This window comes from Aphis gossypii, chromosome 1 (genome assembly GCF_020184175.1).
Source record: "Aphis gossypii isolate Hap1 chromosome 1, ASM2018417v2, whole genome shotgun sequence".
Lineage (NCBI taxonomy): Eukaryota > Metazoa > Arthropoda > Insecta > Hemiptera > Aphididae > Aphis > Aphis gossypii.
Window position 1 is genome coordinate 8,171,580 of NC_065530.1, and position 24,922 is coordinate 8,196,501.

General features: G+C 25.7%; 3 protein-coding genes across 3 annotated transcripts; 2 read left to right on the forward strand and 1 right to left on the reverse strand.

Annotated features, from left to right (window-relative positions):
* Positions 1–207: 207 nt before the first annotated feature.
* LOC114131088 (uncharacterized) lies at positions 208–8,331 on the forward strand. Its single transcript, XM_027996228.2, has 13 exons — positions 208–642; positions 761–884; positions 989–1,104; positions 1,258–1,391; positions 2,591–3,039; positions 3,121–3,224; positions 3,286–3,610; positions 3,687–3,810; positions 3,934–4,039; positions 4,132–4,261; positions 4,370–4,468; positions 4,563–4,613; positions 6,557–8,331. The coding sequence occupies exons 2-13, from the start codon at positions 770–772 to the stop codon at positions 7,669–7,671; spliced, it is 2,868 nt and encodes a 955-aa protein (XP_027852029.2). The 5' UTR covers positions 208–642; positions 761–769; the 3' UTR covers positions 7,672–8,331.
* A 3,988-nt stretch (positions 8,332–12,319) lies between these two features.
* LOC114131079 (protein spaetzle-like) lies at positions 12,320–20,509 on the forward strand. Its single transcript, XM_050206489.1, has 7 exons — positions 12,320–12,667; positions 15,591–15,748; positions 18,917–19,201; positions 19,263–19,338; positions 19,455–19,514; positions 19,867–19,985; positions 20,043–20,509. Exons 1-7 carry the CDS (start codon positions 12,620–12,622, stop codon positions 20,326–20,328), a joined length of 1,032 nt encoding a protein of 343 aa, XP_050062446.1. The 5' UTR covers positions 12,320–12,619; the 3' UTR covers positions 20,329–20,509.
* Positions 20,488–24,354, reverse strand: LOC126552018 (deoxynucleoside kinase-like). Its single transcript, XM_050206484.1, has 5 exons — positions 24,016–24,354; positions 23,414–23,540; positions 23,055–23,233; positions 21,704–21,822; positions 20,488–20,915 (listed from the first exon to the last, which is right to left on the reverse strand). The coding sequence occupies exons 2-5, from the start codon at positions 23,522–23,524 to the stop codon at positions 20,662–20,664; spliced, it is 663 nt and encodes a 220-aa protein (XP_050062441.1). The 5' UTR covers positions 23,525–23,540; positions 24,016–24,354; the 3' UTR covers positions 20,488–20,661.
* Between the last annotated feature and the right edge of the window lie 568 nt (positions 24,355–24,922).

The following is a 24,922-nucleotide window of genomic DNA, read 5'->3' on the forward strand; positions in this document are numbered from 1 at the left end:
ATATTTATCCCCTATACCCATACTTGGAACTATATTATATAGTCGAATTTTCAAACAAACGGCCGACCGAATATTGTCAAGTAAATTTTACAAAACGTAGTGAATACAAAATATATGTATTATAATAAATCTCACAATCCGCCCTATTGTTAATAAATAACAATATTTACGATGGATTACACATGGGGCATGGTCACATGGATCGATAGACGAAAGAGGCGGGATGACGATATTCTGCTCGCTGCTCGTTTGATATTTTGGTCCGCACTTGATTGTCAGCTGTTTTGCGTATTGAACACTTGGCCTCCTTATCTTATTATTCGCTCGCACCACGACCACCGCCAACAGCAGCAGCAGGCTCGTATTCGACGTGCGACGATATTAATATTTCTGGCGAACAGGACCGAAAAAAAGATTATACTTATGCAATTTGAAGAGGAAAAATTTACCTAACCTAACCCGCGATCGATCTATAGTCTATAGGTGTTATTTGCACGTCACGATATTTTTATCGATCGATGATCAACAATAGTCGGAAAATTCGCGTGTGTCGCAATTAAATTACTGTCGTCTGGTCGCGACAACAAAATACCGTTTTCAATGCCACTACTTCAACTACTGTCACAGTTTTACGACGCTTAGGTACGTATAATTTATACGGCGCTTGCAAATTGTATTTTGTTTATAAATTGGTTTATCCCAAACTGACCTACGTTACGTATTCGAATACTCTATAATCGTGTCGCCTAACACTTTCCAGTTGGTCAACATGAAAAAACTCTTTTCAAAAATCGACAACTCCAACAAAGACCCCAACTGCTTTGTCGGTAAACAGTTCACAGTTGGTCGTACATCTGTAACTGTTGAAGATGTCATTGCTGAAGGTACACTCACCATACCTATAATCATATAACAGTCGTATCTAATCTGTTATTATGATGTTGTTGTCATTTTGATATTTGCAACGCTCACTTGTTATGTTTTTTAGGAGGTTTTGCTGTGGTTTTCCTTGTAAAAAGCAATAATAAAAAATATGCTGTTAAGCGGCTCTTTGTCAATGATGAAGTGGACCTGGGTGTCGCTAAAAAGGAGATACAAATAGCCGTATGTTAATATTTTAATTAATGATATAATTTTAATATTTATGATTGATATCAATACCAATAAATTTCAATAATTATTGTTTATTGATTTGTAGTTAGTAGCTGATAAATTTCACGTACATACCTATCATTTATATATTTTTTCAACTTTCAGAGTAGCTTAAACGGCCATAAAAATATTGTTGGTTTTATTGACTCAAGTATTACACGCCATAATAATGGAGTTCATGAAGTATTGATGTTGATGCCTTACTGTCCATCTAATGTTTTAACTCTAATGAACAACAGGTAATGAATAATAACATTATTAAAAATCCTCATTTAATACAATAATGAAATACCATTTGACAATATTAAATAGATATGAGTAGATTATCATTATTAAATATTAGTATTTTATTTTAATATATTATTTTTTGGGGAGGTTATAAATTTTAAAAAACCCTAACCTAAAATTATAATGCAAATTATGCTACTACATATTACATACGATAGATGAAAAAAAATGTATTTGGGTTGATTACAATTACCCTGGTTGCATTGCAGATAATATATACATAAAAATCTAAGTACTCCTGAATCCCAATATCGAACTTAATCTTAAAACACATTTACTTTGTTTAAAATTGTATGGTAACACGTTTGAAGATTCACAAAATGTATTTATGTTTTGATGATTTGAAATGACATAAATTTGAAACCTTAAAAATTAATATATTTATTCAATTAGTATACCCAGTTAATATTTCATAGTTTTCCAAATCAATTTATATAAAAGCCTAATACCACTCGCTCACTTACTGTATCTCAAATACTACATTATGTACAAACTTGAAATTTGGAATAGTGGTTCTTCTAATACTTTAATCGTGAAATAAGCAATTATTTTAAAAAATATAGCATTTAAGTGTATTAATTAATATTAATTATTCACTACCCATATGTATTTGTTGTATTTTATATTTTTTGCTTAAATACCTCGAATACTGAAAACAGTAAATAAACCATGTTATAAATAAACAATAAACATTTAGATTTAATTTGAAAACGATATCTATGTTAACTGAGCATAATCTGTCTAAATTATAATTTTACATTGATAATTGTATTATCAATAAAATTTTCTCTTCACAATTCTAGTTTATTAGTCTTGAATTATAGTAATAAATACATCTACCAAAGTATCATGTAATCACTAGTTTAGTTGTCAATTGAGTAGTTATAGATATTTCTTTATAAATTAAAAAACCCAATTATAAACTATTTAATATTAAATTTAAATATGTATTTTTTTAACAATACTAGTTCATTCGATGATTCATTGATTATGACTCATAAAAAATATGTTTAAATTATGATTTGTTGATATTTGTCAAACACTCATTTCATGTTGTAGTAGAATATTGTTATTAATTATAATATTTATGAAAAAATATTTAAATTTTAATTTAATTAAAAAAATATTTTTTATTTATATTTTATTTTAGGCTGCAATCTGGCTTAACAGAACCTGAAGTTCTTCAAATTTTTTGTGATACTTGTGAAGCAGTTAGCCGTTTACATCATTCTCAAACACCTATAATACATAGAGATTTAAAAATAGAAAACATCTTAGTTAGTGAAAATGGTCAATATTTATTGTGTGATTTTGGTTCAGCGACAGCACGTGAACTTGATCCAAATATACAAGGAGTGCATGCTATAGAAGAAGAAATTAACAAATATACTACTATATCTTATCGATCACCTGAAATGATTGACTTATACAACAATAAAGTAATAACCACTAAATCAGATATTTGGGCTTTGGGTTGTCTATTATACAAATTATGCTACTTTACATTACCATTTGGTGAAAGTCCATTAAAAATACAAAGTGGCCAGTTCAGTATTCCAGATACACCAGAATACTCTATTAAATTAAATACATTAATTAGTAAGTTAATATCTAACAAATTATTCTTTTCATTTAACATAAAATCAAGATTGTTTGAATAAAATAAAAAATAATTTACAGAATATATGTTGGAGATTGAACCTGATTTACGTCCGGATATTTTCCAGGTTTCTTACATTGCATTCCAATTAGCCGGAAAAGATTGTCCAGTTCAAAATTTAAATGTATTATTTATTACCTATTTAAAAGAGTTGATTTATCATACATTTACTTACTTATTTTCAGAATGTTCCCAATCCAAATATCAATGAATTAATTGTATCTTTAAATGAAAAACGAGTTCCTCAAACACCAAAAACGCATGTCAAACCAAATTATCTTTCATCTGCTGTTGTAGAAGGCACTAGTGTGAATCCCAGACAAAGACCAAAACCTTTAAGTTCTGGAATACCTCCGCCATTAGGTTCATCTCCTACATTTAAAAGAGCATTTCAACCAGTTGTTGGAATTTTAGCAAATTCTCATTCACCAGATACATCCCAACAAAATAAAATATCACAACAAATATCTCCACGTGAAAAGGCTCCTCAAGTGTTATTTCCAGTCAAAGGTAGATGATATAAATAACTATAAAAATTATGAAACTAATTTAAAACTAATAAATAATACGTGTTTATAACATATAGACTATGCAGATCCGTTTGTTGAGACTACATTCGCTCAATCTACAACGGTGTCACCTTCATCATCCCCTTTAATTTCTATGCCTAAACATAAACGAAATGTTAGTGAAACCTCTACATTCTCCAAGTATGCATACTTATTTTGTTTTTTTAATTATTTTTAAAGAAATTGTATTCTTTATTGTTTTTAAAATTTTGATTTAGATAAATTGTATTATCCTTTATTGATAAAAAATTTATTTTATTTTAGAATATTTGTTAATGATGATTCAAATCAATTCATGAAATCTTATGGAGATTCTACTAAAATATGTTCTGCATCTTCAAAAGATTCGACTGGTTTTCCAGCTTCTAATGTATGTATTAATATACTTTATAATCTACTACTATTATAATTTTAAAAATCAATTATTATTTTACTTATTTCCCTATTAATATTATATTTTAGGTAGAAGTTAATAATTTAAATGCAAAAACATCGTGGAATCCGTTTGAAGAACCATCATCTTTTGAATATCAAATTAATGGTGAAGAGATTTTTAATTCTTCATTTGGTCAAATTCCTTCAAATGACAATGGTAAAAAGTTATTTGCATAATTTTAATATAAATTATATTTAATAATAATTTATTCAAATCTGTACCATTAGTACACTATTTTATTTTAGTTAAACGTTCAATTTTTAGATGAAATTAATGAAAAATCTCAAGAAAATACTACCAAACCAGTGAAATCCAATGTAGCCGATGATGATCCATTTGGTTCTGCGCCATTTCCTTACAAAAGTTTGTTCAATTTCATTGGTTTTTTTAATTAGTGATAAAATTAAAATTGTAAATTCACTTAAATTATAAAATATAATTGTATATTTTATTTTAGATATAGAAGAATCTATAGGAAATAGTCCAATTAGAAAATTGTCCCTTAATGGTAAGTAAATAATTGGTTTTTTATCAAATCTTACTAATAGCTTTTAAAAAACATAATTGTGGAGGTTTCCTTAACAGTATGGTGACAGTTTTGAAGTGAATTTAAAAATAAAAATAGAAATATTAATACATACAAATTTATAATTTTTTACTATAAATTGATTGTTTTTATAAAATATTCTTATAAAAATCTATGATTTTAATTTAAAAAAAAAACAGTGACGTTGGTTTATACATCAATAAAATAATTATCTATCATATTGTTTTACATACTTTTTATGCTTTTATACTAAGTTATTATTATGGTTAGTAGCTTATAGATAATAGTTAATACTAATAAATAGTTTAATAGACTTGGTTAGACAGACATTGTTCAATGAGATAAGGATTATTATTCTTATTTAAATTTTAAATAATAAAATGTATTTTATTTTTGTTAGATTATGAAATAATTTATTCATGCATGTTATAACATCAATAATATTCTATACATAAAACACTTTCTGTTTTTAGACAAACTTTTATGCAACTTTTTTCTAAAATAATAAATAAAATGTAAAGTAATGATGTTATTAAATATTTTCTTATCAGAAGAGTATCTTTATTTGAACAGTTAAACCTTTTACTATCGCAAAATACAACAACTCTGATGCACTAAAATATTTTATTATTTTAATGTACTTATACTTTCTTTGCACTAAGTATATTATACCTAATAATCATTCTTTTATTCATCTACTAAATATAAGGGATATTATTTCAAATTATATCTTGGGTATTGGAAACCTCCCTAATGGATTTAGTTATTTTTACTAACATATAATTGTATTTTATATAAGCATGAATGTTTTTAATTTAATTTTAACATTACTGAAATAGAGAAAATTAAATTTAAAAAATGGGTATCACGTCAAAACCGCAAATCCAAAAATGCTAATGTCAAAATATCTACACCAAATTAGCTTAAAAACATAATAGCAAATGTTCAAAACAGTATATTATTATTTAAAAATTATTGTATTGTATTGTTTTTGAATTTCTACAATTTTTAATATAGTATCTTGACATTTTTTTTTTTTTTTTTTTAGTTTTTGCCCTCTTATGTATTGCACTACATTCATTTCTGTGTTATTCTGCTCTTGTTTGAACCCTTCTATACGTTTCCAAAGTATTGAATGACACTATTCAAGTGGTTAAAACCATGATTCCAACTTATATAATATGCAAAAATCTATTTAATGTAGACTTAACATATGCTGTTGTTGTCGAATATTGTGGTCGTATCTAATCAATCTATTTTATTATTATATCGTCCAAAATTTTGGATAACCCAGCTATAAAACTGATTATCTGTATCTTAATAACTTATAAGTAATAATATTACTACACATAAAAAATAAGAATAATAATTTAAAAATAATATGCCTTAACTGTTTTGAATATTCACTGTTAAGTCTTTTAGCTATTTTGCCTTCGCATTTTTGGATTTGCGGTTATGATGGTGACTCAAAAAATGTTGTAACTAATATAAATTATTTCCTATCTTGAAAAATATAATACTGGTTTCCAATTTAACTAAGCTTGTGCTGTTTAACAACCATTAAAACTCTTATCTGGTAATATGGTGCTTGTTGGTTGGTTCTTTGTAGGTTTGCAACATGATGGGAATCAGGATTGATACACATTTAACAATGTCTCACCATAAATTGTGCATATCATAGATACGAGTAACGGTGATAATATATGCATGAATTATTTACCTTCTACAGCAACTACTGTTCTACTTAGTTACATTTTATATTTCTTATAGTTGTAATTAACCTTTAATCTTATATACCTTATAAAATTGCATGTTAAATGTTGGATATCATATTATTTAAAATATATTATATTATTAATTTGAATTTATTAGTGTTTTTCGTCTATCATCTCTTAATTTTTTAGGCACTGACCTTAAAAAAAATGCTGAAAAATGGAAAACCTACTTCATTGAACACAATTTGAAATTAGACAGGTTAATATTAAATAATGAACCTGACAGTGACGAGATTGGTACTGGTTTAGTAGCAACAACACGTAGTGATGATGAGTTGGAATCAAATGAATGTTCATCAACTCCTTTTGTGAAAATTCCACTTGAAGATCGCTCAAAGTATGAAAAATTAGCTTGTAACACTGATGAAGTATCTTCAGATGATAGTCAAGTGGCAAGTGGTGAAACTAGAAAAAAATCTTCTAAACGAAGAAAAATTCCTGAATTTAAATCAAATAGTCGTTTTCGAAAGGACAAAAAAAATAAAATACATCAAAATGACTATGAACAATCTGATGATGATTCTATTGGATCAGCTAGTGATCTCCAAACTCGTAATGACGAGGAAGATACAAACAAAAACATTCCTGAAACTATGACAGTAAAAGACAGTATGATTACATGTGGATCATCAGCTTATCATGCTGAATGTGAAAGCATGGCACGAGATGATATTCCTCCACCTAATGCCCAAGGAGCAACTAGACTTCGTGACCCTGTATCTGTTAAAAATGTTGATGCTGAAATACCATTGATTTCAGATAACGAAGGAGAAGAATATGAAAGTTTAGGTAATACTGATGTGTTTGCGATGGCACCATTCCCTAAGGCAAAAAAAAAATGTTCAGACAGTGACTCAGATTTATTTGGTTCTGTACCTTTTAAGTTGAACACTAATCCTTTTGAACAGACTGATTTTGCCGATAGTGTTTATTTTGAAAAAGAAGATTCAACCGAAATACCTTTCAGATCTGAACCAAAAGAAGCTATTTTAGTGGATTTAGATCCACAAGAGCCAATTTACATGAAAATAATTCACCAAAATGTTACACAAGTAGCTACTAATAAAGTAATAACTACATTAGCTACAAATAGTGGCTTTAGTAATATGAGTTTTGAAGATTACTCAAGTAGTGATGCTGAGGAGTCTCAAGCTCCAGTTTACTCACCCTTTGAAGTGGTTCGGCCAGCTGAATGTGACATTAAAAGATCATCGTTAAAAAGTCGTAGTAATCCATTTACATAACAAGTATAATATAAAAATATCTTGTAGGCCTTATATGTTATATACTTAAGGTCTCTATTGTTTTAGTTAAATTATTAATTTAACACTAGTTTTTTGGTTCACAAAGAGTACAATCATGTATTAAAAAACACAATTTTTTTAGCATAGGTATATATAACTGTTACTAAAAGTACAACATAATGAAATCTCTCCTGTTTTAAAAACATTTCTATTGTGATTTTAGTTATGTTTAAGTGTGATATTTATAGCACTTAAGACAAGTATTATTAAGTCTAGTTTATTGGCAATTGATGGTCTTATATTTATATTGTTACATTTTATTATTGTTTTATTATTATTTTTTCAATTGTTTCAAAAATACCTATTGTTGTTTTATTTATCTAGTTTCTTAATAGTCATTATTTTAAATATTTAAACCAATTATATTTTATAGTCAAATACTACCTATAAAGTATCCTATATTGTGTGTATACTATAAACTGTAGCAGCTGAAACATATGTTACAATAATTATTATATTCATAAGTATACTTAATGAATACAGTATTATTTTAATATTTTAGGCAACTTTTTAATGAAAGATGAAAATTGTTTTATGATGGTTTTAATATGTATGAAAACTATGAAAATGGAATCTATTTATTTAACAAAAAAAAAACAATGTTTTCTTCATTACCTATTTTGCAGTTGTGTGTGATGTATTTAAACATACATTATCACTGTCTAATCAATAAAATATCTAATTATTTTAATTGTATTAGTTAAATATTGAATTATTTCTAATACATATTATTTATTATTATCCACAATATAAATTAGTCTGAACCATAATAATTTTGGAGAAAATATTATATTTTACTATACTGGAGTACAAACCATCAACAGCGCAGTATTAACAACATCTAACAATTTTGTGCACTTCTAAAAATATGGAATCTATACACTAAAACAACCAAAGAACAATATTGTATTCAAATATATTTTAATATGATATATTTTTTTTAAATTTAATTTTTGCTTTTTTTGTGAATTGAAAGTAACAACAATCTGGCAACACATTAGTATTAGTTTTTATTATATAAAAGTACAAAACCAAAATTTAAATATATTTAACTTCTCTAGATTTCAAAATTCATATTAATATTTGAGTCACAAGTTTGTGTAAAAATGTATCCATTCATTTACTTATACTGTAAGATGTTTTAAAAGGATGTCCCACTGTGTGTATTGTCTCTGCCTAACCTTATGTTCAACAGTTGCAATTTTTTGAAATAGACTATATACTAGAATCTAGTCACTAGATTGATCTTTATTATGAAACCTAAAAGTAAGAACGTTATTTGTGTTTTATTTCTCAATATTTTAATTTTTAAGCAAGATGAAAATTTTTAAAATAATATTTCTTACCTGCTGTATTTAATTATTGGTCAATTATCTTTATTATTAAAAGTTATTTTGTAAAACTGAAGCTACTGAACGCTAAATACAAATCTAATATTTCGTACGTTAGCAAGATGAAAACACTTGTGGGTGTCCTGTACTCGATTTAGGTATGCATATAATTTTCATCATATATTTTAAAAGTCCGTATAATACTTTACAAAGTTCTGTGTGATTTTGTAACATTTTATTAAAAACTTAGGCATGGTGTCGTATGCGCGAAATTAAATAGAACCTTATAAAACTAAAGATTAACTTATAAAAATACGATAAAATATCAAATAATAACTCACTCTCAATAGTCATTAAATCAAATTTTAAAATAAAAAAAAATCTTTATAGGTATGTCAATGTTAAAAGAAAATTAATTTATTTTAAAAAAGGGGATGCAATTCAATTAATAAATGTCTTAATTAATATTGTTCATAAACAAGTGTAATATTAAGTCATTTATATTGTAAAAAAAAACCAGAATAAAATTCATGGTCACACAATCTGACATCCTGACGTCAAGCGTGACGTATATGATGTTTATTTTATTTACTTCATATATTAGTTACTTATATATACAAAATACAGTAATTATAGTTATTAGTTCGTAAAAAAGGATGGTACACATTTTCCTTATATATGTCATTCAACTTCTCAACATATGTAAAAATTAAAAATATATTATGTACAGGGTATGGTTCTTTTTATAATTATTTAGAAAAAAATACGTGTTAGAAAATGTTTTTTTTTACTTTAAACTAAACTAAAACACTAAAAACATCTTATTAAAATAATAGTTGGTTTACTTGATGTCTTTATAATCCATACCGCTATGGCTACCTATACAATTCAGTATAATAATTAATAAGTAACAAATTGGCCACATAAATAGGACGTCGTACCCGTGTGTGTTGTCTGATGTCTCCATCTTACTAACGTAAACAAATTGCGTTCAGCGGAATCCATTTTATGCTGTCAAGCGTCAGCTTTAATATTGGAGTCAATTGACTAATCACTGTCATCCTAAGCGGCTACCTATTTTGCTACCGCAATGGGCCGGCCCTGCCCACGAAGTACAACTTATTCATAGGTGTAGCAGAATTTCTAAATTTTTTTTTGTAAATCATCTACCTATAACAAAATAAATGTACCCATGTTGATGCTTCATTACCAATTGAACAAGCTTATGGTATAATTTTATTGTTAAAGTATTTTAATTTTTAATTTCTTAAACCGAAACAAATTTGATTGAGTTTTATGTAGTTCTATAGGTAGGTACTATGTATTATGCTTAAATGAATACCCACGTGGATATCAGATAACACTGCTGTACGTTTATAAATTATTATAATGTATTAATGTAAAATATTTAATAACCACATTAATTAAATCATATCGTCAGTTTCCAAACTTATTGCACACTCTGTATATATTTATTTAAATTTTTTGTCGACAAACCTAATTATAAATGCTAATATACTATGGTTTCAAGTTTATTTTTAGTAACATTTTCTTAAATATAGGTACTAAGTAAATTAAAAATGATAAATAATAAATCTGTAATACGTTATTCCATACTATCATTTTTTTTTTTTTTATTTTAAAGTGTTCCTGACAGAGTCATCTAACTTATTGATAATATTAATTAACATTTTAGCAGTTTAACAATTGATAATGCATAATTTTTTTACAAATTATTTACAAATCATTTACAACATGTGTACCTGTAAAATATTTATAAGAGAAAGAAAAATAAATATATAAATAAAATTGGATAGAAACATAATAATAAAAATAAACTAAATTATATAGACAGGAGTAGAATTACTGGTGTTGAGACAGGGCATCATGAGGACGTCATACTATCATTAGAATAACTGCGTGTAAACATCAAAATATTGTAATTTCCTTGCAACACATTTTGCCCCCACTACGACAATTTCTCAATTATAATAATAATATATTCAGTTGATAATTAGATATCCTTATATGGATGTGTATTTTAAGATAAACCTGAAGCAAGGTTTTTATATTTTGATCGTTCAAAAATATAACGTAATATGTTATACCTATTAAATATTATGTATACCTATTGTAAAAAATATAATGGGCGATGGCTAATGCCAATATTTATAAATGTAATGCGTATAGGTACTTTAAAAAATAAAATGTCTATCTGGTAATACTTATCTCTAAGATGATTATTTGAAATAGGGTACTTTTCAGGTAAGGTCTGATCTATATTAATACATCAATATTCAATATTCGATATTATAATTATATAAAAATTATGAATACAAGTGTCTAAAAGTCAAAATTTTGAATAGGTATCGATACCCGGTACTCACAACTACTTAAGTATAACTTATTTTTTATTTCTCCGTTTTTGACACATAGCCATATAGATATGCGTGGTTAAATGTAGCCAATTTGTAAATAAAATAATACGAAGTATTATAAGGTATATAATTGTATAAACCTATTAGTTGTTTGTTATTAAACAAAGATGTGCATTAATTTATTAAAAATTTAAGTTAAGTTAAAAAGTTAATTTTTTTAAACTTTTTGACTCAACTAGTTCGTAGTTGATTTCAAAATAAATCACCAAGTTCAACTAAAAAATGTTTTTAATATTTTTAATTTTAATTCAATTATGTAAGTTATGACCTTTTTGAAACTCTATATTTTATTATAATATATGACCTTAAATGGATTTTTGATTTTTTAACAAATCATAATAATCGGAACTTTCTGATGATTAGATCTTCCGGTAGGTCGTAGGTAGGTACGTGACGTAGTGTAACGTACGATCTTAGATCATATACTAGTATATGATCTAAGCATACAATTATAATAATTTAATGACAATGTGATAATATGAGTAAACGCCAAACGGTAAACAAGTGACGTAGTGTTGCGTTGACTTAAATCAAACCTGGCCCTTTATGATCTCGTACACTTGGCGAGACTCGAAGTTCTGACGTTCAGTATATTAATCTATATGGTAAAATATAAATAATTATATTATTATAATATTTAAATGTGCATAAGTAGTGGGTACCTATACGTATTAATTGTATGTTTTTGAATGTTAGTTAATAGTCGATTCGATAATTTACAGTGACGTCGTGTAGGCAAAAACCGGTACAATAAACCGCTCATGCACATAATATATATAATTTAATATTAGGTATAGGTATATCCAATTGCCGCCCAGCTGCTCTAGTGGCCAAGTGGTAAGTGCCACCGTTCGTCCGCGCCAGACACCAGTGCGGCAGTGCTTAAACAGCAGTCAAACCGTCTGGAGCGCGTGTGCGTGTGCATCCAATAATAATAATATATTAAATTTACGTAAACATCGATCAATTGTTGCGATCTGTCAAACAAAACACAAAACATTTTACAACTTTTTCGTACACACTTAATTGTTTATAGTAAATTATTTATAAATATATACATATGTATGTGTACCTATAGTGTATATGTAAATTTACGCGAATGTGAAAACCCTTGACAAAATGACCGAATGGCCGTGGCTGATGATTATACTGGCTCTCATTAGCACGGTAATGCAATATTTATGTACGAATAACACTTATTTACTAGTTTCAACGTTTTTACCAACAGGCGTGCAGTGCGTTAATTATACCTACATATATAATACAAAATATATACATTATTGTTTTAATAAATATTAAACAGTTAAACTGACCCTTAAAAACAGAATAATGATTGTACCTATTATTATTATTATTATTATTTTAAACTCGTGTCATATAGATTTATTTTACATATTTTTATGCATTTGGTAATAGTACCTACCTACCCAAAAAATTAACTAAAGTAGGTACGATAATTGATTCTTATAAATTGATAATACCAAAATAATGACTAGATAATAACTTCTGTTTGATAATTCACGTTTAAAATATCAAGATAGGTATATAATAGTATAGTTAACTTATTTTATTGAGGTAGGTATACCTAATACCTTTAATAATATTAAAATGTATACCCTAATTTCGGAGGTATTTATAATTCATTAGGTACGTCTTTGTTAACGATTAAAACTAAACTACTTTATCTATAGCTAAAATCAATTTAAATTTTTAAAAAGTTAATATTCAACTAGTGTCGTTGTCTTATTCGTAATAAATAATAATCGAATTGAATTGAATACCTACTTAACTTTTAACTAGGTACCTACGTGAGCAAATTATATATATTATATAACATGACAAAATATATCTTTACAATAGTCTTATTAGTTATTTATTAAAACCAAATTATAGGTATGACATGTATTGTGTATTTTCAATCTTTAATGTTTACAGAATACTAATTAATATTTATTATACGACGCAGTTTTATCTTATAAAATATTATGAAAACATAATTTGTTACCTAGGTATTGTTTATTACCTAGTACCTATCTACCTACTTATTATATTCCTTATTTATATTATTTGATATTTATCTAGAAAAGAAACTAAACAATTAGAAAGTACCTAGATTATGTATACTATTATAATATCAATAATAATAGTATTAATTGTACATATAAAGAACCTGCTGATGAGTGATGACGAATGACGATCTATCCTATATTTTAAGTATTTGAAAATATTAACTAATAATAGTAAATATACTGCCTTTACTAATAACCTATAACTAATATGTAATAACAATACTCGATAATATGTCGGTAGATGAATTTTTAAATTCGTGTAAGTATAGATATCTAATAGTAAGTTATTAATAATTATTATATCTTGTACAAGGAATAAAAATAAATGCAAGCATTATATCCGATATTCATATTAATTTATTTCTATCAATAATAGCTAAGTATAGTTAATAGGTACCTAGTTAATTTATATTCACTTAATTCAAAGATTTTTGAGATCATTACAAAATGCAGTAAGATGCAATAATAAAATATAAATTTTCATAATAAATGGCATGTACAACGCGAGTAAAAAATTACATTGCATATTTTTTTTCGTACATATAATAGGTTTACAACTTATTCAATATAGGTACGTAGGTTATAACGTCATATTTTGTAAAAATTCCGATTGACATTCGCACGTTTGGGTTAACGCGATTAACTAATAATACCTATGCCTATTTGTATTGTACATATACATTACATTATTATTAAGTATTAAAACACCTGATGAGAAATCTCGGCACGTTATGTTGGTTATATTATTTAATCATTACTCATTCTACTATAAATATTTTTGGAATGTAATTGAATTATTGTTCGATATAACTATATAAGATGATATGCCTAAGTGATGTAGACAATATGTTCCTAAATTAGAAACTCTGATTATATATACCGTGTTTGGACACTGACATAATATGCTAGATTTTTAATAAAATAGGTATAGGCATGTAATTAGATATTAATAAAAATGTAATAATTTTTATTAAGTAAAAACATTTACTAAGTACTAACTCCTCAACATTTTTTTTATTCACCTTAATTTCTATATGTTAATGAACTTTTACAGTATAGGTACCTGTTCAAACTAATTGACTAAATTAATAAGATAAGATTTTTAAAAACAGATAATATAATGATTAATGCTCAAATTACAAATGCATAAGGTCAAAGACTCAGATTATACTTTTTATTTATGTTATGTTTTAGATTAATAATACGAATAATTATCATTATTTAGTTAGTACCTGCCAAACGACAATGTACCTATTATAATGAAATTAATAGCAGAATTGTTATTATTTTACTACCGATCGAATAGGTATATTTATAATTTATATATTCCTTATAGTATCAATTGAATTGGAAGAAATGTAATTACATATTAATATCGTTACAATAATGCAATGTAGAACTATAGGTAGGTATCTACCTAATTATGTAATTACCGAGATTCATTTTAAAGCCTACTAAGTACTAAGTAGTAATATGAAAAAAGTCATATTTTAAAACTTAAAAATTAATAAATAATCTAAAATTTGATTAGCTTGTAACAGAGTTACCTCTTAAATTTTGGATATTAATGTTTATTACTACTGAAGAAAACTATAGATTTATGTGTTATTAATACTTATATCATAACAAAATATTATTACTAAATTGGTTAGAATAAAAAAAATATGTGTTCAAATTTGTAAATTGAGTAAATGCAATCTTTTTAATTCTGATACATAATATTATAGGTATTGTAACGTAAATTGGACGAGCAATCACCTATCGGTATACTTTCACATATTAATTGTAATTTAAATAGTTCATTATTGTTGGAACAAATATTTATCTAAATTTATTCTTACTTGTGAAATAATTAAATAGATATTTAATTAAATCCAAATTTTATACTGCTCACACATGAGTAATTAGTTTCAATAACCTCGGGACCCTTAAAATCACGTTCGATGTTAAATATTCATATTATTATTAAACTGATTAAAATCATCTTAACTTAAGGTTAAATAGGTTGATTTAATTTTTAGATTCAATGGCCCAATTCAACAGCACAACACACTTATGACTATAATTCATACTGGGAAGGATATTTATGGTCTCCTACAAGGAATAGGCCGAAAAGAACAAGTTTGTTTGATCGAGATACTACAACCACAACATCAAGTTATCAGGAGGTCAAAAGTAAGTTAATTGGTAATTCTGTTAAGGTTTCATAACTTAATGTACCTGATAAGTAATAATACTTACTATAAAAGGTATCCAAAATTGCGACAATGTTGATGATGATGGTCTCTAGAACTTTTCTTAACTATTTTAATCTAGAGATATAGATCTAATCTAGAGATTGTCAGGTTGATTGTTGATAGTATAAATTGTTTTTTGAAACATCAGGAAAATCATCTATAATACCTCGTTTAGAGTTCATTTAATCAATGAATCAATCTACCTGTATACCTATTGAATTAAGAAAAAAATGTATAATGTATAGGACGTAGGTATAACTTGTAGGAGTATAATTTAAAATAAACTATCTTTAGAAAGTTACCTATAGATACCTAGCTATAATAGATGTTTATCCGCCTCCTTTGCACTTCACAGTTCACACTCCAGTTAGGTTAATCATTAGATGTATACATAGAATAATCATCGAATTCAAATTTTGTTTTAACCATCAGTTAGTGTAAATTGTATTTAATTGTTCAGTGTTTTTAATATTTTAAACAATAATTTTAAAAAAATTAATAAAATTTGAAAATATGCTTAGAAGTACAGTACCTATTCAATTTAAATTAAAAATGAACTTATAAGTCTTCTTACCAAGTAGCCACTTATAGATAAATATTAATTATTATAACTATATTATAGTTTCATATTATATGCTTATACATTTTTAAATTGAAGCATATAGGTACTGTAGTCTGTAAAAATAATTTATATTTATATTTTTTAACACTGATGACCTATCAGCTATCAGCTGTATCATAGTTTCTTGATTGTATAAATTCTAATGCCATTGATTTCTTAGTAAATTTTAAAATCAGTTTATTGCACCTACACATTATATAATATACATTCTAATTTCTGTCAGTGGTTCTTAAATTGTGGTCCGCACTTCTTGGGTCTGTTGTGCTATCGGAGGTTTCAGCCATGGATACATAGGTATATAGTATATTATAGTTTATAGTAGGTAATAGGTATGTATATATATATATAATATACGTATGCTGTATGCATATCGCATATGTAATTAATTTACATATTTGAAGTATAAGCATAAGGCATTCACTAGACATCAATCAAGTTAGATAATGTTAAAATTTGGATAATTCAACATTATAACAAATATATAACGCACTTATAAGTTATATGCTATAAGCCTATATAACGCTACTAATAAGTTATAGGATTAAAATCTAAGGACATCACGTTATAAAAAATATTTTCTACGTTGCGTTGTTATAAAAGCATATTAATTAGTTTATAATATAGTATAATTGCAGACTGCAGTGTTTTGTATTTTTATTACATATTATAGTACTTATACCTTGTACATGGAAAACCTAAAAAGGAAGATATGAATATTATAGTGTAATCACTGGATACCTATTGACTATAAATACCAGTATTTACAATCAATGATGCAACTAATAATTAAACAACCAAAAATAATAAAATGATACTGTCTGTATGAATTAAACATTTTCGAAAGTTTTAATATTTATATTTATCAATAGGTGAATCAATTCATGAATAATTGATATTATGCTATAGTGCAGTAGCATCTAATCGCTAATATCCTACCTATTATCCTTGTACAGTCTGTGAAGTTTTTAAAATAGGTATTCATTGATTACAAAAAAAAAGCCCTTTAGAGTTATACAATTATACAGTTATTAGTATTTTAGGAACTAAATGATACCGATAACGTGATATTAATAATTATTTTATTTTATTTACATACCACCTATGAGCTTAATATGTAGTATGTACCACTGGTTGAAACTTTTGCTATAATGTATACAGCAGCTGAGATAGGGTAGATATTTCTTATTATTTGAGTTAGGATGTTGATGACTTTTGCATATTATTTTTTCTTTAATTCTATACAATGCTATCTTAGCTAAAAATTTGTTTTATGCTCCCGTGATGCAGAATATTCTAATTTTATTTTGCATTTTTTTTTACATTTTTAGCTATAAATGCATTTTTGTGTTTTATAACGTAATTTTCTAACATTTTTAAGTCATTTTTTCATTAATTATGTCATTTTTATGGTTTTTGTACAATGTGGAGTTATTTTTCACAAATTTTAAATTTAAAAAAAAATGTGTACAACATTAAAAAATTTTAATTTTATTATTGGGGGGTTTTTGGTGTTATACCTACAATGATAAAACAAGTGCTCTTTCAGATATGGACCGATCATAGATGCTTATCCAATGTTAGGTATATAAGTATATTTATTTTATAAATTGTATGGAATAAATCCAATAAACAAGATTAAATTGTCGTAGACATCAAACGTATTAATTTACATGCTTATAATTGTAGTAAAGGAACTATACAGTGAGTATAGTGATTCGGCATCCGCGTTCACCATTGAATCTATATTTTTCATATTTTATATTTTAACGATTTTAAAATATATGCCGAAAGCAAAATCGTCCGTTTTATATATCGTCAATTTTATATAATGCTTAAAATCTAAATGTATACTATGGTCTATTATTTATTATTTTATTAATATTATAATTCATATTCTAAAATTTAAATCACTATATAATTACACCCATATCTATAATAAAAATTATTATTTATAAATAATTTTTTTTCACTTATTTAATTAAACTTTTTAGATAATTTTTAAGTACCTATGTACATGTTTTTGAAGTTTTTAGGGAATTTTTGTGTATTTTTTTAGGTCATCAACATCCTAACTCTACTTATTATTAACCTTCTACAGTCTCCTCTTTAAAAACAATAACAATACCTAACTTAAGTGAGTTTTAAGGTTATTTTAGATTATACTTTTAAATACTTGGATAGTCCATTCTATTTAAAAAATTTTTTGAGGATACAATTTTTTTTTTTTTTTAATAATGCATTTAGAAGATTAGAATCTAGATGTGTAATATAATATTGATTGTTGGTAATAAAATAATATTAATATGTACAAACATCAAAATTCACTATTGAATTACATCTTATATTATCTTTGTATCAATAAAAACCAAATAAATTAAAACAAATTTAACAATTGAACACCATTTCCAATAAAATCCTTGGATTAAAGTTTGACTAAATTGTATTTGTAAATTCATTGTTTTTTATAATTTAATGTTTTATTTTTTAGAAATGAACCTGTTACTAATATTAAAAATATCAATTTAAGAGATATACCAACAATTAACTTGACAAAGTCATTATTTAAAAATGAAAATACAACTAATAATACTAATAAACAACCCAACATTGGTTTAAAATTACCACAAACCAAATCTTCGCCAATTGTTTTTCCAAATTCAATTAGTGAAAAAATTCAATCATTACCAATCAACAAATTTATACCAGAACCACATGTAATCGAAAAATGTGCAATGAACGAAAGCTTTTGCATCAAAGTTGATAATTATCCAAGGTAAACACCAAACTAAATTTATTTTAAAAAGTATCTAAAATTATTTATTTTCTATTATTAGACAAGATTTATTCAATCTATTTAGAACCAGCAAATATATGTCAACTTCATATTTTGGAACTGATACTGTTAATGAAGTAGGTAACCTTAATATTGTATACAGTATACTATACATTTAGTATGTTAATATCATTCCAAATAACTATGGTTTTCCACCAAAATTATACATTTTAAAAATCCATTTATATTTTAGATAGATGATTTGCAAACAAGATTATCTAATAGTAATCTTCAACAATTCTGTGAATCAAAAGTAAGTATCAATTAACCAACATTAATGTGGACCATGATTAATTTTTATTATTTTATAAATAAGCGCATTTATGTAATTTAAATTTAAAGAATATAATATAGTATACAACTCAACTGAATCTAAGTGTATTGAAGTGATTTAGAAATTTAAAAATATTTATATTAGAACATTTTTAACTTAATAAATAACTTTTAATGAGTCTAGAAGTTTGTACGTAATTCTAAAATTTACCATGGTCCATCAAGGAACAATTTAAGTTTAAATCTCTTGGTGTACCCAAGATTTACAGTACCTATATTCATACTAACATTATGTATGAAAAAATTTTTTTTATTTAGTATATTTTTTTTAGGAAGATGTTATATTTCCAGAAGCAGGTATTACAAAAAACAATGAATGGCGTTATATTATACAAGATTCAAGTAATGACAATACTAGTTTTAAACAAGGGATTCGAGTGGAGAAATGTATGTAAGTATCAAAATTAAGAATGTATGGGAGTTTAAATTAATTAAATTATTTGTGCAGAAACGCTGGAACCACATGCAAATTTAATGATCTTTTACCTAATGGGTACACAACAACTTGTGTACAAAAATATATCTACAAAAAATTGGTTGCCATCAAAGATGCTAAAGAAATATATTATGAAAGTTTTAAACTACCATCCTGTTGTGAGTGCATGTATAGTGTAAATCCAGATCTATTAACAAGAAAAGGTGGACTTGGTGAAGAGTTAGAAGGCCGAAGGTTTTACCACAATGAATCAGAAACTTCCAAAAAAAACAAAGAAGTGTTCAACAAGAGAAATTAATAAAGTTTAAGAAATATACGCATATAATAAAGTATATATCAATCTGTATAATGCAATTTGATAACAATATGTAAATATTTGATTGATATAACTAACATGTACAATATTTAGAGTTAAGATTTTAAGAGTATGATCTAAAATAAAGTTTAGGTAACAATGTTCAATGTCTTACAAATTAAAATGTATTCTTTTTTTCTTTTTTTTTTTTTAAGAAGATACAAATTAATATATAAATATAAAACTATTAAAAATTAAAAAGAACTTGAGAATTAATTTTTATAAGAGTAACTTTGTTAAAATGTAAAATCACAAACTCAATAGAAATTTATTACATTATAAAACTGGCATTTTTCCTAATATTTTATCTTCATAAGTTTGGTATAAATCTATAAGCTGATTTTCAGATAAGTCTTTGTCAACATCGATCACCAATAATGAGCATGGGAGGTTATAATATTTCTTTATTAACCATTTTTCATAATATTCATGTAGATCTGCCAAATAATCAAGTTTTACAGTACGCTCTTCTGGACGATTACGGCGTTGCATTCTTGTATATACAATATCTGGTAAACTTCTTAGATAAACTGAAATATAAAAAAATTTCATTAAATAATTGAAATTGTAATAAATTAATTAAATGGAAAAAAAACAATAAAAGAAAGTTGGGTAAGTAAGTATTGTTCTGCTCTACATTATGTGATAAGTAAATCATTGGGGTTGCTGTAATGGATGAATTAAATTTTAATTTAGTGATATAGCATTGAATACAAAATAATACTAAACAGAGATTGTCTTTCAGCCATGTTTATTGATATTGCTAAATTAAAGTTTTTTTAAATGTAAAATTGATTAATTACAGTTTTGGCTCAGATTTAAAAAAAAAAACTATAAATGTAATTTAAATTAAATTAATTGTGCAGAAAATGCCAATTTTGGTTTATGCCTCCTAAAATAATCTCCATCTCAAAAATGTCACCATCTAAGGTTACTTTATTTGAGACAAAGTACATAAAATAAATACATAAATATAAATTTTTTAAATAAAATGGAAAATTGTATATAATGTAAAACTCTATGTTAACTACATATACAAGTGACAATAAACTCAAGTAATTATTAATAATTAAATAATTGTTTTAATATAGGAATAAATAGTACATAGCAGAGGTTCCTAAAATGTGCACTGTGAGTACTTTTTAAGGGCACCGCAGTCTGTGGCTTACAATAAATAATTAAAAATGTATAGAATTTTTTTTTGTTCTGTCTTTTATGGTATTCATAGCAGAGTATTTCATCTGAATTTGTTCCAATAAAAGGCACAGAGAAAAGTTTGGAAACCGCTAGTGTATACTGTATAATATCTAGTACCTACCAATTAGATCTAATCCAATGTCTACATTTGCTTCTATGTATTCATACCATTGGCACATTACTCCATATTCAGGACTGGATAATAATCCTTTGTCATGAGCCATCTCCACAAAACAATACCTAAAAAATAATTTTTATATGAATATTTTTATATGTAATGCCATAAATTAGAGATAAAAGAAACTAACTATTTGAGTATTTATACTGAAATTTAAATATTTTGGATATCACAGTCTTAAAATTATTTTGACTCTATAAGATAATCATTTTATTAGTGTAATATTATAATTTTATCAATAATATTAAGTATTGATTAAATAGATACGGTTAGATGTGCATCGAAGTTAGGTAATGGAGAACAACTTTAAACAACTCTTTTAGATAAAAAATGATTTTCAAAATAAAGTGTAAGTATTTGATTATGATTGTTTTAGGTACAATATAAAATACAATGTTAAATAATCGTACTTACTAAATCACAAAAAATAAATTTCAACGTTTATATTACAGTGTTCTCACACAAATCGATGTGTTACACCACTTTTTTTTAGAAGGTGACTCAGTTTGAAAAACACACAATAATCTCAAAAACAATATAACATCTCGATTTGTAAAAGAAGGATTTTGCAAAAAATACAATTCAAGTGCTTATTTTTACTTTTAAAATGATATTCTAAAAATAATTTAAATAAAGCTAGATTTTGAAGATAGAAAACAAATTTCAAAAATATTTTCATAAGGGCACAACAGTGAGTATAGTTATACTACTAATTCAACTATAACAAACAGTTGATTTATTTAAGTTAAAATTGGTATTTACTAACCCTTTGAATATACCTATCCATGAATTTATTTATAATACTTTATTTATTATTCAAGTAATTCAGTTTTGCAAACTTCAACTAAAATGTAGAATGTATGATATTATGGCTAGGTGATTATAACCATTTTTTTTTTTAATCATGACTCATAAGCATGTCTAATTTTTTTTAAAGTAGGATTTTACACAGTAATATAGAAAACATAAAGAGCTAACCTGTCATAAATTTAAAAAAATATATTTGTATTTAAAAATGACTTCATTGAGTTAAAACAGTATAGTTAAATTAAAATTATAATTGAGTATAATTTTATAGCAAAACAAATAGTTAGAAAAAACTTTAAGTCTAAACAAAAATTTCCTATATTATACCAATTTATACAGTCAAAAAATGACTAGACAATTAACAAAATGTTTTCTTTTACTATAGCCTATTTTAAACATTTGTTTTGAATATACATAGCATATTTTGATAACTTTTAGTACATATAAATCTGAACTCTACTAATAAATGTTTATAAGTTAATATTACCTATTATTTTGCAATGAGCGTTCAAACATTTGTATGTCTTTATTTGTAGTTTTTGACTGTAAATTCAAACGACTAAGTTGTACATTATGTTGAAAAGCAAAATTCCATCTGTGAGGATCTGAGTATGTCAATTGAAGTAAGTTATGCCCATTTAAATCTCTCCAGGTTTCTATTGGTTCCTTTAGAATATCAAAATATATCAATTAACATTTTAAAAGCATTTTGAATTAGATAAAAATACGAGCATATGATTTTAAAAACTATATAATAACATTATATTATTGTTTAATATAGTATACATTTATTAAAAATACTTGTTATTCAATAATCACTTATGTCAAATATATAACTCAACTTACAGCATTTGTTTCAACTTCCTTAAACTTTTCGAAATACTTTATTAACGTTGATTTTCCAGAGCCAACATTTCCTTCAATTGCTACACGGAATGGTTTTTTAACTACTTGCATTTTTATATAATAACAACTAAAACCAAAAATCCAAATATTATAATGTAAATGTCTAGAATCAATAAGAATTTGTATTCTTAATATAATTAATTTCGATTATATAAACATTTGTTGTCAAATCTTTCATTAAATATTTAAACAGGTTACTGAATACCTAGATATGTATTCAAATAAAAATATTAAATACATTTAATTTATTTTATATGAACACAAATTGCATCGTATTCTTAGCATATTAATATCTTATCAGAAAACGAATGTTATATTTAAAAAAAAATATATTTTCTCCAAACAAAAATATAGATGCCTGAAAAAAAAATCAGTTGCCTATTCATATTATATTATATTTATGTAGCAGTATTATAGAATAGATGAAAGACAGTAATAACAACAAAAAAAGGCAACGAGGACAGGTATGACTGTATAAATATGCTTATTGAGGTTATACGTTTAAGAAATTTTCAAAATCAATAAGGTAAAAGACTACAAACCTCGAAATGAAACAGGATTGCTTCAGAGGACTTCGTTTTTACTCCTTCGCGTCACTTTGCTATTCGTTAACTACAGGTTAAACGTGAACCGGTTGCTGAATTTTGAATAGTGTATTCGTTTTCGCGGTCTACACGCTTTGTGCTACGACCAACTACTAACACCAATGTCTTAATGACTACAACGAGTTGAACGACCACTTGCAACTTGTAAGTCGCAATACATATTATCATAAACGATAGTTTTTTTTTTTTAGTGTGTGTGTCTTATAATAACTATACGTAGGTATTTTCATTTATTGTAATTTGTGGTCATTGTTGGAACTGAAGAGAGTTGATCTGTTGATAAAATAAAGGCGGGAAAGATTTCACTTATCGTCCGCAACTTACTGAACATGGATTTGCGTTCCAAACTTTGGCAAACCTGTACATTTTTTCTTTTGAATTATTTAAAAAAATACACCTACTTTAGGTACAATTGATTTTACTAATTCATCTATTCTATACTCAATAATCCAATTGTTATATACTCCGCCCATGAGCTATCGAAGTAGAAGGTATTATTGTTCTGTGGTATTATATTGTATTACTAAAAAATTATATTTTAGTTGGCAGTTGCATTTTGCATACAATACACAACGTCAACGGTTTCAAAATCTAATAAGTCGTATGTTTTCTCATTTTGTTATTTTGGCTTCTTTCTGCTCGATATTTCACTGATACCTGTGTCGATTACCTACGAACTCTTTCTTAAAAATCTTAAAAAATATCGATGAAGTTTTAGAAAAAAATATTTATAATCCTACCACTTAATTGTTTATAGGAAAAAATTTTTTATAGGAATATTTTGTGTGTCTATTAAATAATAATTTTATACCATTTTCAATCTATACTATTTTGTATACATGTA